This window comes from Lasioglossum baleicum, chromosome 8 (genome assembly GCF_051020765.1).
Source record: "Lasioglossum baleicum chromosome 8, iyLasBale1, whole genome shotgun sequence".
Classification (NCBI taxonomy): domain Eukaryota; kingdom Metazoa; phylum Arthropoda; class Insecta; order Hymenoptera; family Halictidae; genus Lasioglossum; species Lasioglossum baleicum.
Window position 1 is genome coordinate 6,020,847 of NC_134936.1, and position 18,986 is coordinate 6,039,832.

General features: G+C 38.4%; 1 protein-coding gene across 6 annotated transcripts in view; it reads right to left on the bottom strand.

The window, feature by feature from the left end:
* LOC143211394 (uncharacterized) overlaps positions 1-18,986 on the bottom strand; it is a 347,400-nt gene that overhangs the window by 282,209 nt on the left and 46,205 nt on the right. For all 6 annotated transcript variants that reach the window (XM_076429033.1, XM_076429034.1, XM_076429035.1 and 3 more), the window contains one exon: positions 4,971-5,263. In XM_076429033.1, coding sequence (XP_076285148.1) covers positions 4,971-5,263 — 293 coding nt within the window. The remainder of the gene's footprint in view (positions 1-4,970; positions 5,264-18,986) is intronic.

Here is an 18,986-nt window from a genome sequence, read left to right on the forward strand (position 1 = left end):
TAAAAATCGTATTAAATTCTGTCAAACTTCATGCTCTAGGATTTTTTGAAAATTTTTGGAAGCCACAAATGCATAAAAATCCGCAGTCTACCAATAGCAGGCGCATCCGCTGCATTTTCAAGCTGGATTATCTCGAAAATGAGGCAACAGAAAAATATTATTCCTTCTTCCGACTTATTTCTGCATGTACAATCACCACCCGCTTGTACTAGGTCATTCAGAAAGTTCGTAGCCTGACACATAGATGATATTGGTAGCAGCAAAAACATGTCGTTGTTGAAAACATCCGTCCTTGATATGTGAACGTACCATACATTCCAAATCGATCTTTCATATAGCTTGCTTCGGGCAGCTGATTAAAGTAGACGTGTTTGCTTTGGTTAGAAGAATAGAGAACTTGAAAAATCGCGCAGTCATTGAATATTTATATAAAAAGGATTAAGCGGAAAGGAAATTTTTGATGATATGGTGAATGTGTTAGGGGACAGTGCTCCATCATATGCAATGGTAAAAAACAGCTCTATTTCAACAGGGTCGTACAGACATTAATAATGATCCACGTTCAGGACGTCCAAGAACTGCAACACCACTTCAGAAATGATTGATCATGTCCATGATTTGGTTTTGGAAGATCGCAGACTAACTGTGGTTGATTTAGCTGAGGCCACATGCATCTAAACTGAATCAGTTCACGAGATCTTAACTAATGAATTAGGTATGAAATAGCTATTAACAAGATGGTTGCCGCATTCGTTAAATTCCGATCAAAACCGCGTTCGCGTGAAATGTTCTCAACAACATTTGGATCGTTTGCAAGAAAATAAAACGAAGTTTCCCACTACGATCTTGCATTGCAACAACAAACCGCAGAGTTGACCGAGCCCGGTTGTTCAGCTCCAAAGCAGCCAAAGTGGTCAGAATCGACAAAGAATGTCATGGCGTCCGTTTTTTGGGATGAGAAAGGAAGTTTGTTAATTGATTACCTTCAAACCAGGAAAACAATAACAGGAGAGTATTACTCGAACCTTTTGGATCAACTGGATGCACAAATTCGGGAGAAAAGACCTGGCTTAACGGAGAAGAAAGTTATTTTTCACGAGGACAATGCATCGGCTAACAAAGGTGTTCTTGCAATGGCCAAATTGAAGGAGTTACGCTATGAATTGTTGCAGCATCCACCATATGCGCCAGACCTGACTCACTCTGACTTCCATTTGTTCGCAAACCTCAAAAAATTCCTACGTGGCAGCAGGGCCAGCCTTCTCTACAAAGAGGCCTGGGTGCAAGAAACCATTTGGGGCCATAAATTTTTTGTAAAGTAAAAAAAAAGTTTACAAACACGAACATACAGGGTGAGTCCGAAGAAACAGAACACCTAAATATCTCCGTTACTTTTCGTTGTACAAAAAAACCTCTTAGGACAAAGTTACACTGTTCGAAGGGCCACATATAACGGTGTAAGGGAAAAAAATGTTCAAGGTCATTTTTTACAAGATTTCAAGGTCATCGATTTTTTTTTAAATGGAATGAAGTATTTTTTAATACATCAATCGATGCAGCTGGACATTCGTTATAAAAAAGTACTAACCCATGTATGTCGAAAAGTTAGTAGTTCAGGAGATATTTCAATTTAAATAACTCTAAAACACCATTACTGTCGTACTAAAACGTTAGCGTTTACTTGGTAGTGTAAATTTTGTGAAGAGTTGAAATTGAAATTGAAAAACTGACGTTGCAAATGAAATTGAAGATTTGAAATTAACGGATTGAAATTGAAAAATTGAAGTTGGAATTGAAAAATTGACGTTGAAATTGAAAAATTTAAATTGAAGAGTTGAAGTTGAAGTTGAAGAGTTGATATTCAAACTGACGTTGAAATTGAAGAGTTGAAATTAACGAAATGAAATTGAAAAATTGAAGTTGAAATGAGAGAGTAGAAATTGAAGTTGAAATGGAAGAGGTGAAATTGAAGTTGAAGTGGGAGAGTTAAAATTGAAGTTGAAATTAAAGTTGAAATGGAAAAATTGAAATTGAAAATGAAGTTGAAGAGTTGATATTGAAATTGAAGTTGAAATGGAAAAATTGAAATTGAAAATGAAGTTGAAGAGTTGATATTGAAATTGAAGTTGAAATGGTAAAATTGAAGTTGAAAATGAAGTTGAAGTTGAAGGGTTGATATTCAAACTGACGTTGAAATTGAAGAGTTGAAATTAACGAAATGAAATTGAAAAATTGAAGTTGAAATGAGAGAGTAGAAATTGAAGTTGAAATGGGAGAGTTAAAATTGAAGTTGAAATTAAAGTTGAAATGGAAAAATTGAAATTGAAAATGAAGTTGAAGAGTTGATATTGAAATTGAAGTTGAAATGGAAAAATTGATGTTGAAATTGAAATTGAAGAGTTGAAATTAACGAATTGAAATTGGAAAATTGACGTGGAAATTGAGAAATTGACGTTGTAATTGAAAAATTGAAATTGAAGTTGAAGGGTTGATATTGAAATTGAAGTTGAAATTAAAGTTGAAATGGTAAAATTGAAGTTGAAAATGAAGTTGAAGAGTTGATATTGAAATTGATGTTGAAATTGAAAAATTGACATTGATATTGAAATTGCTGTTAGCGTTTACTTACTTGTGTAACGTGTTACGGATAGAGAATACATTCCGTTCGTTCCTCACGGAAATCTCTTCCAGATCGTCTCTGGCGGGAAGCGTCCTAGATAACCTTTCGAACCCTTTGATTTAGGACCGAGCCCTGGCTCCGATCTCGTTAGAAGTGACAAAAATGAGAGTCTGGCCCTAAGCCCTAATCTCTAAGCGCGATTAGATAATGAACAAAGTATTCCATTCATTGTAGGGGTATATAAACCCTTAGATTCTCACTCTCGTGGGTTAGTACTGCAGTAGACACGTATCGCGTCACGTCGTGCTGCATTTCGGAAAGTTAACTTCTAACGAGATCGGGCTAAGGTACCTTTCGGATCAAAGTCTAACATTATAGATTCCGTTTGTTCGGTTTATAGTCTATTGGTCAGTGTTGAAGTTGTTTCCGAGTCCCCCGCATTGCCAGTGCGTGAAAACCGAGCACCGTAGTTTAGGTAAATTCTTTCTTTCACATTTCATATCTTTTCCTCTCATTTCCAATCGCGACACATACACACTTGTACTACAGAATTTTATAAGTAGAATATATTTGTGTTATTGGTAATTAGAGCAAGTTCATTGAACCTATAATTATCGTCCAAAATCCTTATATAGTAATTGAACGTTCCCACACGATACAACCTTACCGCTCGGGTTGTATCATTTAGATTGTATAAGTTACGAGGTCTACTAACTATCCTAGCGACTCCCTGATTTCGCATCAGGTTCGTTCGCGCCTTACCAATTATCAAATAGAGATTTTTCCTACCTGGTGGCTCCCCAATTTCTCATTGGGTTCGTCCACGAAAACTATACCATCCTAGCGGCTCCCTGATTTCGCATCAGGTTCGTCCGCATCCTAACAGCTCCCTGATTTCGCATCAGGTTCGTCTGTGCTTTCATCCAACCTCCCAGCGGCTCCCCAATCTCGCATTGGGTTCGTCCGCGCTATTCTACAACCTCCTAGCAGCTCCCCGGTTTAGCATCGGGTTCGTCTGCGCGTCATTTCCTAGTGACTCCCCAATTTCGCATTGGGTTCGTTCACGAAGTTTCACCTTCCCAGCAGCTCCCTGATTTCGCATCAGGTTCGTCTGCGTCTGATTCCATTCCTAGAGGCTCCCTGATTTCGCGTCAGGTTCGTCCTCACTGTCTACATTCCTAGCGGCTCCCCAATTTCGCATTGGGTTCGTCCGTGTACCTTAACTAACAAATTGATACCATATTCCTGGGTTTATAACCCTTCGCCGGCCACACGTGCTTCTCGCGGCCCTGGCTCGTAACAAACGTGTTAGTACGACAGTAATGGTGTTTTAGAGTTATATAAATTGAAATATCTCGTGAACTACTAACTTTTTGACATACATGGGTTAGTACTTTTTTATAACGAATGTCCAGTTGCATCGATTGATGTATTACAAAATACTTCATTCCATTAAAAGAAATATCGATGATCTTGAAATCTCATTAAAAAATGACCTCGAAAATGTTTCCCTTACACCGTTACATGTGGCCCTTCAAACAGTGTAACTTTGCCCTAAGATGTTTTTTTGTACAACGAAAAGTAACGTAGATATTTAAGTGGTTTATTTCTTCGGACTCACCCTGTATATTATTAATGTATGTTTATTTAATGCGTGATTTTGTTTTTGCTAATACATTAATTAGTTCAGAAAAATTACATTATTTTAGTTCTTGATCGTGTTGGGGCCGTCTCAATCGCGGGGCCCCGGTGCATAGCATCCGCCGCACCCCCCAGATGGCCCACTTGCGTGGCAGGCATTTTTCATCAAATGAAGTTATAGCAGCCGTAACTAAATATTTTAGAGGTCTCGAGGAAAATCATTTCAGAGATGGGGTAAATTAATTGGAAAATCGCTGGAAAAAATGTATTGAATAAATATATTTTGACTCATCATTTCATTGTTAGGCTACGAACTTTCTGTATGACCTAGTACCATAATGTTGGGAACACCCTGTACAATGTAGTACACCTGCGTACATTTGACCTCTCCAGAAGGAACACGTTTGTGTATTATTCTGACGTTCCTGAACATCCACACATTAATATTAACTGCGAAATTTGTCTGTTGGTAACCTCCCCCATAATTCCGGTTTATGGATATTTGATCATGCCGGAACGCGCTCGGGGTACCGATGGTTATTACGTCTCTCGTCTACATGCATAAGGTCACGGCAACGGGTGGAGAAATCGATTCGGATTCGTGGGTACGTACGTGTTAAATTTGATCGCTAATGATCGTAGGCGCGGTAAATTGACCGTGGAAATTTGTTTGATGCCGTCGGACGATGCCGTTGGAGAGGATACTCACCGAGGACAACAACGCGTGGCTCACTGGGAGCGTAGGGGTGCATCAAAGGTAAAGACGAAGGGAGCATCGCATTTTGCATCGTTGGTTGGGAATCTATGAGCCGTTCTTGGTTCTGCGGTCTCGGGGGACTTCTACTCCTTGGAACGTCAAAGGACGTGAGAGTGTGCGACCTGGCGAAGCTCACGTGCTTCGTTTTCGGAGCTTGAGTAGTGGGCGGCGGTGGCGCTGGCGGCAGTACAGGTCGAGGACCTTCCAATTTCGTTGACTCCTCATCCTCTGGAAGCCAGGTGTACCTTTAACAAAAGAATCTTTCAAAAACTCTTCCTACTTCTAATCCAGGCGAATAAACTTTAATGCTTGTACGCTCACAATAAAGTAAGACACTGCACAAAACCATACAGATCTGTGTTGTGAAAAATAATTTGTCCCTCGCAATTATAACAGGCTGCAGCATGTGAAATGTCCGTTTTTGAACAGTAACGTTAAACAACCTCAACCATTCCTTATTGATCAAGGAATCACACGTTTCTTGATTGTATTATTGTAGAAATTGAATTTTTTGGTCACTCACATGCTTCATTTACAAGATTGTCATCTCTATTTTGTAGTTCTTTTTACTATCAACGAATAGTACGTTGATTGCAGATCTTTATGCACAATAAAAATTGCTTGGATCAATTGCAATTGACTGGAGCCACATAAATTATTCTTACTTCAATAATGTTAACAAGCTGAAAAAAACGGATTTGCACTCTTAAATCATTGAAATCTTTCTACTGTTTTAATTAACTTCCCGATTTTATAGGGAAGTTATTGTAATGACCCCGAATATCGAAAATCGATTTTTTAGCAGATCTGCACGTTTCATGGTCATTGCAGTCATTCTAGACTATTTTCAGCAAAATGTTCGTATGTGTGTGTGGATGTGTGTGCGTATGTATGTCCGTTTCTACGGTATCAAATTTTTCGTTAACGTTTTCTGAAAAATTAACAACGCGACCAGAATGATGAATGATGCAATCGATGTGCCCCGTCGTAACTTAGAGTTGATTAGATTTTGGTCCATATTGGTCCAGTAGTTTTTTTTCGAAAGGAGTTCATTCAACAATGCAATTTATACGAGAGAACGGAAAGTTTCCACCGAAGAAACAAACGTAATTACACAAAAAATTTTTTTTTCATTGTTTTAAAATTTAAAAAAAATTTTTTTTTTGTACCTTACGCTAATGTTTCCGCTTACAATAATCGAAAATTATCCCAATGCAAGAGTGAGTTAATCATCTCTACTCCCAAGAATACATTTCCAAAGAATATCGATGAAAGTACAAAAAAAATTTATATTACAATCTTTAAAAAAACAATCAGTTCAAAACGAATTATTAACTGAGATTAAATTGAAAATTAATATAAACTATATGATAATTATTAATAACATTGATGTTGAAAACGGATTGGTTAATGGAGCACACACACATGCGGAATATTAAAATTTATTACTTTTCAAGAAAATACTAAAATTCCGTCTATATTGTGGTTAGATTTTCAATTGGCCAGAGTAGGAGTGAAAGTAAGAACTCGTTATCGTGATTATATGAAAAATGCAAATATTCATCAAAATTTAACACCAATAATAAAAATCTCGAATCATGTAAATATGTCGAGTGAGGAAAAATATCAAATCACACGTAGTCAATTTCCAGTGGTTCCTGCTGAAGCGATTACGATTCATAAAAGTCAGGGACAAACATATGAGAAAAGTATGTTAAAATTTTAAAACATCAGAAAAACGAACTTAACAAATGTTGTATGTAGCACTGAGCAGAGTTTCAAAATTGAGCGGTTTATATATTTTGGGACAATTTAAATTAACAGTATCGAAGAAAACCAAGATCAATACTGCAAACCCGGATAATGAGAAGTTGTATCGTTTGCGAAAAACTAATTAAGACAATTTATTTTGCAACATTAGTACGCTATAACAAGGAACCAAGCGAGCAACGAGCCTACGATGTTCGTTTAAGCAAACAATATGATAAGTAGAAAACTATTGAATTTCCCTGAAAACGTATAATCTTATTAAAACGTACTAAATAATGATAATAATATACTGCAACTAACGAATCGGGAAGTTCTTTGTGTGGCTCTTGGAGAGTCACACACCAAATAAAAAAAAAAACATTAATAGCTGCAGGCCCTACTAGCCATGCGTACCACTAACCCTCTCGCAAGAGCAGTCCTACCCGCGAGCAAAAACAGCCATACTCGCGAGCGAGCGAAGCGAGCGAGCAACAATAACCCTCTAGTTTTAAATTGTACCCACTCATTTTTCCCATAAATGCATAAAATCCACAATCTATTGATTAGTCACCACATTTTCACGAAATATCACATAATGCTATTGTCAATATGTTGTTTTCCACACATAAAAAAAGAGCACGCGTCAATCGCACTGATTGACGTTCAAATCAAGTTTATGTAAAAGGAAATTAATATGTGTAAATTGAAGTTGAAGATAGAATCGTAAGCTTTGTACCTCAAAGTGACGTACAATGAACCTGTCAACTGTATTAGTATTTTTGATCAAAACGCATTGCAACAATTGCATTCTAAAATCGGACATTTCATATAAAACATCTCATATTTTCCGAATTTTAACCAATCTCGAAATGATTAAACAGAAAACGTTCCACAGACTTCGTAAAAGTTCCGAACAATGATTTAAGAATCATAAAAAAGTACTTTTCTCGCAGAAATGGAATAAGCATCATCTTATTAACGTTATAGTATAACATTTCGGTACTTTAACCCGTAAGTACTACCATTGACATTAAAACTTGTGCAACAATTTTATTGTAGAAGGTGTCCCAAGAATGTTGTATTTCCATGAAAGGGATGATTTCTGAGGTCATTTGAAGAAACTTTTTCCTTTATGAAAATGTTCTGCGCGGCTTTCTTAAGGAATTACCAACGAAAAATGCGGACACAGTGGGACCTTTCATCCAAATCGGAGACAAAATCAATGAATTTTCGATAGAAATGAGGTAGAGCGATGAAATTTTTTTTTAATTAAAGCTGAAACATTGCAGAATATGGAAAAAATAGGGAGATTATGGTAAGAACGTTTTTTAACCATGAGAAAATTCGTACATGTAGAATTTCTAGAAATCGATTTTGCAATATCCTGAGGTCGTAGACAAATTTTGAGACCAGATTTGAAATCAGCGTGAAAAAATCTACGGGAAATGAAGTACAGCATGTTCAAAAAAAAATTTTTCCGCGCGTGGTATTGGAGAAACCACAATTTTCTAGAAATTGTGCAAGTTTAACGAATTCTTTCAAGGTTAAAAAACGTTCGTACCACAATCTCCATAATTATCCCATATCCTGCAAGGTTTCAGTTTTCATTAAAAAAAAATTTCATCGCTCTATCTCATTTCTATCGAAAGTTCTTTGATTTTGACACAGATTTCGTCGGTTTGGCCCATAGTGTGGCGGACGGATTTCAGCTCGGCCAATGTGAACGTCCGTTGTAGCCGCGCTATTATTGGTCCGTGAGTTAATAACTCCTTAACAGAATCTTGGAAATTACTTTAATGACCTCAAGAATCACCCCTTTCAAGGGAGTACGACGTTTTTGTGGGACACCCTGTATAAGCCTTAGTGCTATAGTTTAGAAGATTTTCTCCAATACCATTTTGTAATTAATATTTCTAAGAATTGCGAAGCTGGACAAGAATAACTGACAACACTTTCTATTGACCACGACAAAACTAGAAGAAAAATTTTGCTAAACTATACATACAGTGGGTGTACAAAGTATTCGTACACCTTTTAAAAACGAATAACTTTTACAAAATTAGACCCAACAACTTGAGTTTTTTGAGATGTTAGAAGGATTAGTTTACTAGCTAATGTGTAAATATTTTTTTTTATTGTTATTGGTCGCAATTACGAAGGAAAAAGTAAAGGTGACTATTTTAATATTTTTTGTCTGTGCCTGTAATGAGAAAATTGAAAACATGTATTTTGTAAATCTAAGTAAGTTATATGCGTGTACAAAGTTTCAATGAAATCGGTTGACGCATAAAAAAGCTATATGCATTGTAAGATGTAAAAATCTTTGAATTTTGCTATTTTCAATCAATTATGTTTCATAACAACGTTGATCGGTTTCAATGAAATTTTCTATATGCATATAATTTACTTAGACCTGCCAACAGCACCTTCTAAATTTTCATTACAGGCACAGATAAAAAGTTTAAAAATCGTGACGTTTACTTTTTCCTTCGTAATTGCAACCAAAAACAATTTTTTAAAAAATTATATACACATTAGCTAGTAAATTAATCCTTCTATCGTCTCAAAAAAGAACTCAAGCTGTTGGGTCCAATTTTCAAAAAGTTATTCGTTTTTAAAATGTATACGAATACTTTGTACACCGACTGTATAACAATAGAGTTATACATAATTGAGAAATTTGTTATTAAACTTTTACTATTAAAAATAATAATAAACATGTCATATGTTTTATTTTCATGAATTGTCGCAAGTGAATTTGATGGTCAAACATTAAGAAGAACTCGTTGTATCATATTTAATTATTTTAGAGACTGAATTTCATTCAAAAAATGTTAGTAATTGTCCAAGAACAACAATTTCACAGAAAAATATGTCATTTTAATGCGCGTGTTGAATTTCACACTGACAACATTTCAAATAACAGTAGAAATCGATGGAAAATTAAATTTCCGAACGATTTAGCGAACAATAGAACAATTCGAACAATATGGAAAATTATTTCGCTAATGCATCGTTAACTTTTAGATTTGGGACATATGAAGATCAATACAGTTTTAAAAAGAAAATAAATAATGCCAAAAAGAGTAAGCCATTCCATTAAAAAAAAATGCAGGTGATCTGGAAATATTCGAAACACCTCCACCCACAAAAGAAGCGAGTACCGTATGAAATGGCCCCTCGAAGCCGTTTAAATTCCATGTTTTACAATTTTCATAAAATGTATCGTTTAAAAGTTATAAATCAATAAGTTAGTTGGGACACCCTGTATATTATACAATAAAAAAATGATGAATTTAACTAACAATAAAAAAGAAACATTTGTACTTCAAGATAGATTTGCATTCAATAGTAACCTAAAAATAATCATAATGATTTGCAAAAGGATGAGTAAGACGTAGAAAAGAATTAATTTCTAGTGGAAAATGTTGTATATGTACGTATCATACGATCTGCAAAAGGATTATGTAATTTGAAGTGCAAAGCCTGAATCTCTCTAAACGCATGGTTTAATCTTCATTTCAACTTTTCGTATCAAAATCCACTCAAGAGAGGAGCCGAAATGCGGTTAACCTAGCAAACACTCGTAAGTACTTACGTCGGAATTCATAAAAGAGCATGTGAAATCCATATGCATAATTCTGCATAACGTGTCCGACGCGGTTGAACCGTTGTAGAATAGCTCTTTATTCATCAAAGCTCTGTGATGTGCCAGACGAGTGCCAGATCTCGGATGACCCAGCTTTCGAAATGCGAGCGTTAAAATATTTACACATCCGAACGTGGTACGTCCGTAATTGCAGTAAACACGAATTTCATAATGTAATAATCGTATACTGCTAATAATTTCTTTATGATTCCGGTGATGCGCCACCAGCGAATGAAATTAGTAAATGCAGGAACCATACAACGTAAATCAAGGACATCAAGTTTTAATGTAGTCCAGTCGCCAGGTACTTTTACCTGGAAAGTATTCCGAACTTAATGAAATTTTGACACGTCATTTAGGGGTACTCTGGGGTGTCGAATCTCAGTTTTCGACCTCGAGGACCCTGTGCTAACTTGGGGAGGGGGAAAAAACCACGATTTTTATTACCTTGTTTTGGTTTTTCGCCTATTACTCAAAAACTGTGGGTCCTATGAACTTTTGTTTTTCATTTTTGGAAAGAGCATTAAATTTCCTTCAAATTTCACTGGTCAATCTTTTTTTTGACCCAATAGGCACCGAGAGACAGGCGTTCAAACTTAGGAAATGTTTCTCAAAATGACATTTTGAGCCACGCATTGTAACATTTAGCAGGGAATTGCAAGTTTTTGGCTCATAACTTTAGTTTTTCAACATATCTATATATAGTCTTCATACTACGGATACCCCTTACATTTTCACTTTTAAGTGGGGAGGACAGCACAATTTATTTACTTCAACCGAGTGGATTCAAGCCTTTTTATATTTTTGTTAGTGTTATGTTTAATAGCAATATAGATATTAATAATAAAAAAAAACATCCCCAATCGGGCCCCGCCGTCGTTTTTTTTCAGTTTTTGAGTAATAGGCGAAAAACCAAAACAAGTGTTGGTTATTTAAATAAATGTGCACAGGGTTGAATATAATAATAAGTATATATATATTAGGAATAATTTGAATGATACATTATAAACGTTCCAAGCAATGCGACGTTCGAACAGAGACTACAGTGCGCTCTACGCGTGCGTACCAAAAGACCCACAATAGATGGCGCGCACTCTGTTCCATATACAATATGTAGAGGTATAAAACCCTACAAAACCCCCCTTCGGAATGATCTTCCCAGTAGAATCATTCCGCATTACTCAAGTCGTTGGGTTTTCTCAGTATTGCGTCTCGATGTGCATCATGCGCTTTCCGCTATCCTCTTTCTCGAATCCTTTGGGTTGTTTCATGTATATTTTTTCCTTGAGATCACTGTGAAGATATGCACTCTTTATGTCATATTGTTCTAGTTGCCAACCGTTCTTTACTGCGAGTGCCGTTAGCAATCTTATTGTATCAAATCCTGACACAGGTGTGTAAATTTGTTCATAATCAATGCCCTTTTCTTGTGTAAAGCCTTTCGCCACTAGGCGTGCTTTAAATCTCTTGATTCCATCTGAAGATTCAATGTCCTTTTTCTTGAATACCCATCTGCAGTCTACGGGGGTCACACCAGGAGGTAGTTCTTCCAATTCCCATACGTTGTGTCTCCTGAGTGATTCCATCTCTTCATTCATAGCTTCAAGCCATTCGTTTGCATCCGCGCCTTTAATAGCTTCTTCGTAGGATCTGGGTTCTTCAGATGTTGTGTTCTTTATTAAATTCGATTGCACGTTTCTAATTCTATGGTCATCTTCCGATTCTGCGTTCTTACTGCCTCTTAGTTTCATAGGATGTTTTTGAGGTGTTATACGCGGTTCGTTAGGATTCTTTCTTGGCCTTCCTTTCTTTCCTTCAATTGTAATGAAATCATTTTGATCAGTTGTATTGCGAATGTCTTGTTTCTCGCCTTCATTTTTCTTCGTATCGAGACTGGTTTCACTTTTAATTTCGATTAATTCAGGCAATTTTCTTTCCTCAATTATTACATGTGAGTTTGATTCTTCTTTGTGTTTTACATTTTCTTTGAATACACAGTCTCTAGATTCTATTATTTCTCTTGTCTTTGGGATCCACACTCTGTAACCTTTTCCGAAAGTGGCATATCCCACAAGTATTCCTTGACGCGCTCGGCTTGTCAATTTTGAGAATCTTTTCTCTTTTGGTGTGTGTACGAAAGTTTCACATCCTATCATTCTGAGATGTCTTATGCTTGGTTTCTTGCCGTTCCATATTTCGTATGGCGTTTTATTTTCGTCATGAGTGTTTGTTGTTCGGTTCCTCATGTACGCAGCTGTGTATGCTAATTCAGCCCAAGCTTCCTTTGGTAGATTCGTATCACTGATCGTGCTTCGTACGAGATCCAGAAGCGTCCTGTTCATACGTTCTGCCACACCGTTTTGCTGTGGTGTGTATGTCATTGTTCTTTCATGCACTATACCATTCGCATGACAAAATTCATCCCAACCTTTTGAACAGAATTCCAGTCCATTATCAGTTCTTACCCGTTTTAACAATTCTCCAGTTTGCTTTTCTGCTTGAATTTTCCACTTCTTAAATTCTCCAAGTACTTCTGACTTGGCCTTTAGAAAACAGACTTTGATGAAACGACTTGCATCATCTATTATAGTTAATATATATCTGCAACCTCCCCAACTTTTGACGTCAAGTGGACCCATCACGTCAGCATGTACAAGTTCAAGAACTTCAGTCTTCAAATCTTTGGTTAGTTTTGGAAATGGTTGCCTCTTCGATTTACCTGCTAAACAGCTGTCACATGGTGTCGGTTCTGATATGTCGCAGTCCAGACCATTTACCGCTGCAGTCTTTACCATTTTTATTATTCGCTGCATATTGATATGCATTAGACGTTTGTGCCATATGTCTAGAGATAGTTTATTTGACCTTTCTACCTGTAACTTTGCAACTTTTCCACTATATGTAATTTGTGGTTCTGCCTTTACTATATATAACCTATCCTTTTTGAAAGCTTTCATTAGTGTATGATTTCTTTCATCACATATGCGGCATCCGAACTTGTCAAAGATAACTTTCTTTCCATTTTGTATCATTTGTGTGACTGATAAAATATTATTTTTAATTCCTGGTACCCATAAGGTGTTGTCGGCGTAAAATTCCTGTAGACTTCCTCTGGCTTCAATGATCTTTGCCTTTATTTTACCTTTTCCAGATACGCATACTGTTGTCCCATCTGCTGTTGCAAGATTTTCAACTTCAGTATCTGTTTTGAGCATTGCGAAGTACTTTTCATTTGGCGTCATGTGATGCGTGGCACCAGAATCTATCACCCATGCATCTTTATCGTTTATTGCATTACTTAACACTACATTCATGCCTTTTGCATTGGTGTGATTCCTTGATGTATTTGTCCTACTTCTACAATACTTGCTAATATGTCCAGGCTTTTGGCATTTAAAGCATATTGTTTCTCTTTGTGTATCCATTTTTCCTCTTTCTGGTAGTTTCTCTTTTCTATGCTGAAATTGAGAATTGTTGACTTTCATAATTACTGCAGATTGCTTACCTTCCCATTTCTCTTTTCGCCTTTCAGCTTCAGCCAGAATTTTTCTCTTAATGTTTGTGCACTTGAATTCATCTTCGGGTACATTACACAGTGCTGATACCACCGTATCCCATTCTTCTGGTAGTCCACACAGGATTGTCATTGCCAGGTCTCCATCCTCTATCTGATTATCTACATTAGCCAGTTCTGCTACTGTTTGATTTATTTGGCCTAAGTATGCTTCCATCGACTCGTAATCATTTAATTTTGTGGAATATAGCTTGCGTCGCAACTGTACTATACGATATTTGCTATCACGTGGTGCGTATAGTCTTTCAAGTTCTCTCCATACTTCCCTAGGAGATGTTAAATATCTTACATGCATTTGTTGTTCATCGCAAATTGCAAGTGCAATCTTTGCGAGAGCCTTTCCTTGCCGAGACAGATATTTCAACTTCTCTGTCGCATTTGCTGGTTCAACTTCACCAGGTTCTATCACTGTGAATAATTCACATTCTAACAATATCAACCTCATTTGATAACTCCATGAGGCGTAATTCGTACCATTTAATTTGTTAATGGTATAGGTTTTCCTTTCTGTGTCCATCTTAGCAACACGTGGTCGTATACACTTCTGAGGTTATGTTCACTTGCACGTGGCGTTTCTACACGCTTTCCAAACTATTTCCGATTATATCACTTATTTTTTTTTTTTTCTTTCTGCGCAACCTGGGCCCATAACCATTGTTGGTTATTTAAATAAATGTGCACAGGGTTGAATATAATAATAAGTATATATATATTAGGAATAATTTGAATGATACATTATAAACGTTCCAAGCAATGCGACGTTCGAACAGAGACTACAGTGCGCTCTACGCGTGCGTACCAAAAGACCCACAATAGATGGCGCGCACTCTGTTCCATATACAATATGTAGAGGTATAAAACCCTACAACAAGGTAATAAGAATCGTGGTTTTTTCTCCCTCCCCAAGTTAGCACAGGGTCCTCGAGGTTGAAAACTCAGATTCGACATCCCAGAGTACTCCTAAATGACGTGTCAAAATTTCATTAAGTTCGGAATACTTTGCAGGTAGACGCCCTTTTTTCGACCTGGCGACTGCACTTTCAGGATCGAAAAAAACGTCGACGTTGAAAAGTCGAAAGAGTGGTTTCTCAAGATAAAAGTTTGCTCTATCGCGTGGTGCAATTCGATTTTCCCCTGGACCCTTAGACCCTTATTTTTTTTATATAAATCGAAAAATATCCTCGACAATGTGTACAAAAGTGATGCCTCTCCGTCTTTAATGATTGTTTAAACATGTTTAAACAATAATAATGTATTACTATTGGACATCACTGGATTCGGGAAAGTCTAGAGAATCTTTTTCTGTAAGGAATAATACAATTGTCACGTCTGCCGACGTGTTGCCATAGGTTATAAGCATAGCCAATAAGAGTAGGATATTGTAACCGTAATTATTAAGAATATTGATTAGTTATAAGTAGTCATACTTCGCTCCGTTCATCAGATCCGATTCTCACCTCATACCATATACCCATTCTTATCTTAACCCTTGTGTAATAATCATATCTTAATGTATTCCCCGTAGCAGTATCACGTAGCATTCACCGTAATCATTAATCGCGCGCTTCTCATAACATCCATCTCGTTATGTCTAACGAGACATCCGGTAGAAAATAAGACACCTATGTATTCGACCTCACGATCCTAAAAAGAGTTCAGTCAGTTCAGTTCAATTCGGACAGCCAGTCTGACACGTTCGTTCAAGACTCCAGCGAGGCTCGCCGCCTCCTGGATGTCCCGGTCCAGACTCCGACGAGTCCTCGCTCTCATCCGCCTTTGAGCGGTCCTGATATAACACGCGTTTCTAGTTCATTATAATTTCATTTCATACGTTACAAATATATTCCCAGTTATTAATTTAATAAGTGAGTCTCGCTTAGTTCTTCTCCCTACATCCTCGCGCTGGCGATACTTTCCTATTCAATTCGCATTCGTCGTTATCAATTACGAAAGCTCGTGCGCGTCAACGAACGCGAGACGGAGGACAACAGCGGGGTATCTCCCGCCAACCGAGGATCACCGACGACGTGATCTTCCCAGGACGAGTGAGGATCATCGTCCTCCCTACGACGATCCAGCCTGATTCGACTGCAGCCGTCAACGAGCAACGAAAGCAGTTCGCATAAACGAAGCCTGCCTGTATTCTCTCATCGATCGTCATACTCAACTGTCCGATAAGTCCCTAAATATTCCCCTGCGAAGATTCGCGCCGTCTCAGTTATCTCTGCTCTCGTCCGCCGCTTTGGGCGAATCTACTGTAAGCGTTAAGTAGAATACGCATGTTCGCGAAAGTCGTGGTTCCCAGTCAGACGTCGGACGTAACGTGCCGCGTGGACAAAAGGTTGTATCGCATTTGAGAGCGTCCAGTAAGGGGAATGGGTCGCGGAACGATAGTTTCGCGAAAGTCAGACTCCGGGACGTAACAACAATATCTTTTATAATAACATCATAATATCTGTTCAAAGTCGAAAAACGTGTTTTTTTTCAAACTCAAATTTCTCAAAAGCTGTGAATGTAGGAGAAAAATTAAGGCCAGATTCGGAATCAGCGCTAAAAACTGTATAAGATACACCCACCAGTTATATGGAAACATTTTTGTTGTTGGACAGTGTAATTTGCTCCGTCTTTCCCTATATTCGTCAGTTGCCATTTAATTTCCTAATTTTGAACGCCTGTCTCTCGGTGCCTATTTGGTCGAAAAAAATGATTGACCAGTGAAATTTGAAGGAAATTTAATGCTCTTTCCCAAAATGGAAGACCAAAGTTCATAGGACCCACAGTTTTTGAGTAATAGGCGAAAAACCAAAACAAGGTAATAAAAATCGTGGTTTTTTCCCCCTTCCCAAGTTAGCACAGGGTCCTCGAGGTCGAAAACTGAGATTCGACACCCCAGAGTACCCCTAAATAACGTGTCAAAATTTCATTAAGTTCGGAATACTTTCCAGGTAGACGCCCTTTTTCGACCTGCCGACTGGACTAATGGTTGTCCTAAAAGTTTCTTTCACTACGTGCACATTCCATATTGTTTGATAACATCAGCATACACAAACAACACAATCTTCTGCTCGCTACAGACGAAACTACAGATCACGGACGAGGTATGTGTGTATAGAGTACAGAGTAGACCAATCAACCAATGTTTCTTTTTGTCTCACGTTCGGGGTTACCATTCCGTGCCACATCCTACCGTATCGATCAAAACTAATATTGTGGAACTTATATTCTACAACGGCGCTGTATTACTGATAGGATTTAATATCTCATGTCGGGGATTCCATAAATGATGTATGAAACAAAAGAATCTTGTGTCCTTTTAATTCCGTTACGCCTGTTAGTGTGGATTTATAGTGGAGCTATGATAGCGGCGCGGTGAAAACAAACTAACATGCTTGACAACATTTCGACACATACTAATGAAAAAGTACATATTTATGTATTTTCATTGTTTTTCTTTTTTTTCACCGCACAGCTCACCTCGCTGCTCCACTATGAATCCACCCTTACGTTACGTGAGTGCATCGAAGAAGACGTTTCTACGTGGGGAAGCTTATATTCAAGTAAATCATATTTATATCAAGAAGTCCAAATTGGGTAATTATTTACAAAAGTACCACCCTCTCCGATTTTGATGAAATTTATATATGTTATGCAGCAACACATTCTAAACAACTTTTTCCTTTTCCAATATAGGGGGGTCGCTTTTAGTTTTCGAGATATTTGAAAAAAACTATCGCGAATACTGTATTCAATTTTTCGTATTCCTGAACGCTCCGCTGCAACGTAGACTGTTTCGGTGCGGCGTTTGTTTACATTTTGACGCTGTAGAGATAAGAGAGAAAACAGGGGGGGCGGAAAAGGCCAGCCTGACACGACACACACCCACCCAGTGCTTAACACGCACCCACTGTTTCTAAATTATACTCTAGATCAGGCATGCACAGCTCTTTGCTCTCAGAGCAGCTCCCGTGCTCCCAAGTTGCTCCCCGTATGCTCTCAGAGCAGATCGGACGTATGGAAGGGGAACCCACTAAGCGTGACTTGTAAACAGAGCACGAGAGAAGACGAGTGGGAGGGGCGTGGGGAAGTGGAGAGCGCGCCGGAGTGGTCAGACTACAACAACGTACACGCCGCCCCCACTCTCATACGCTCTTCTTCTCGTCTTCTCTCGTGCTCCGTTTACAATTGGTGGGTTCCCCTTCCATACGTCCAAGCAAGATCACTGCTCCGACCCTGCTCCTGAGCAGCGTCGATTGCTCCTGCTCCCAAATCGTCCACCTGTGCATGCCTGCTCTAGATTCTTACGTATTTTCACATGCTCATTACAAATATGATAGTGAAAATTGGTGCAAATGTTAATTTCTTAACGGAAACCTTCTTTTTAAAAACACTGGGTGCGTGTTAAGCACTGGGTGGGTGTGTGTGGTGTCAGGCTGGCCCTTTCCGCCCCCCCCCCGTGTTTTCTCTCTTATCTCTACAGCAGGCATGCACAGGTGGACGATTTGGGAGCAGGAGCAATCGACCCTGCTCCTGAGCAGGGTCGAAGCAGTGACCTTGCTCGGACGTATGGAAGGGGAACCCACCAATTGTAAACGGATCACGAGAGAAGACGAGAAGAAGAGCGTATGAGAGTGGGGGCGGCGTCTTCGTTGTTGTAGTCTGACCACTCCGGCGCGCTCTCCACTTCCCCACGCCCCTCCCACTCGTCTTCTCTCGTGCTCTGTTTACAAGTCACGCTTAGTGGGTTCCCCTTCCATACGTCCGATCTGCTCTGAGAGCATACGGGGAGCAACTTGGGAGCACGGGAGCTGCTCTGAGAGCAAAGAGCTGTGCATGCCTGCTCTACTGTATCCGTAGAGGTACGCTGGTGAGTTGGTGAGTGTAGCGCGCGGGCGCGTTGGAAAACAACGGAGGGGCAATAGTAGGCTATGGTGGGGGTATGGTTTAGTACCACAGTACCACAGCCTTGGCATCAGTGCCCGTACTCTCCTACATACCC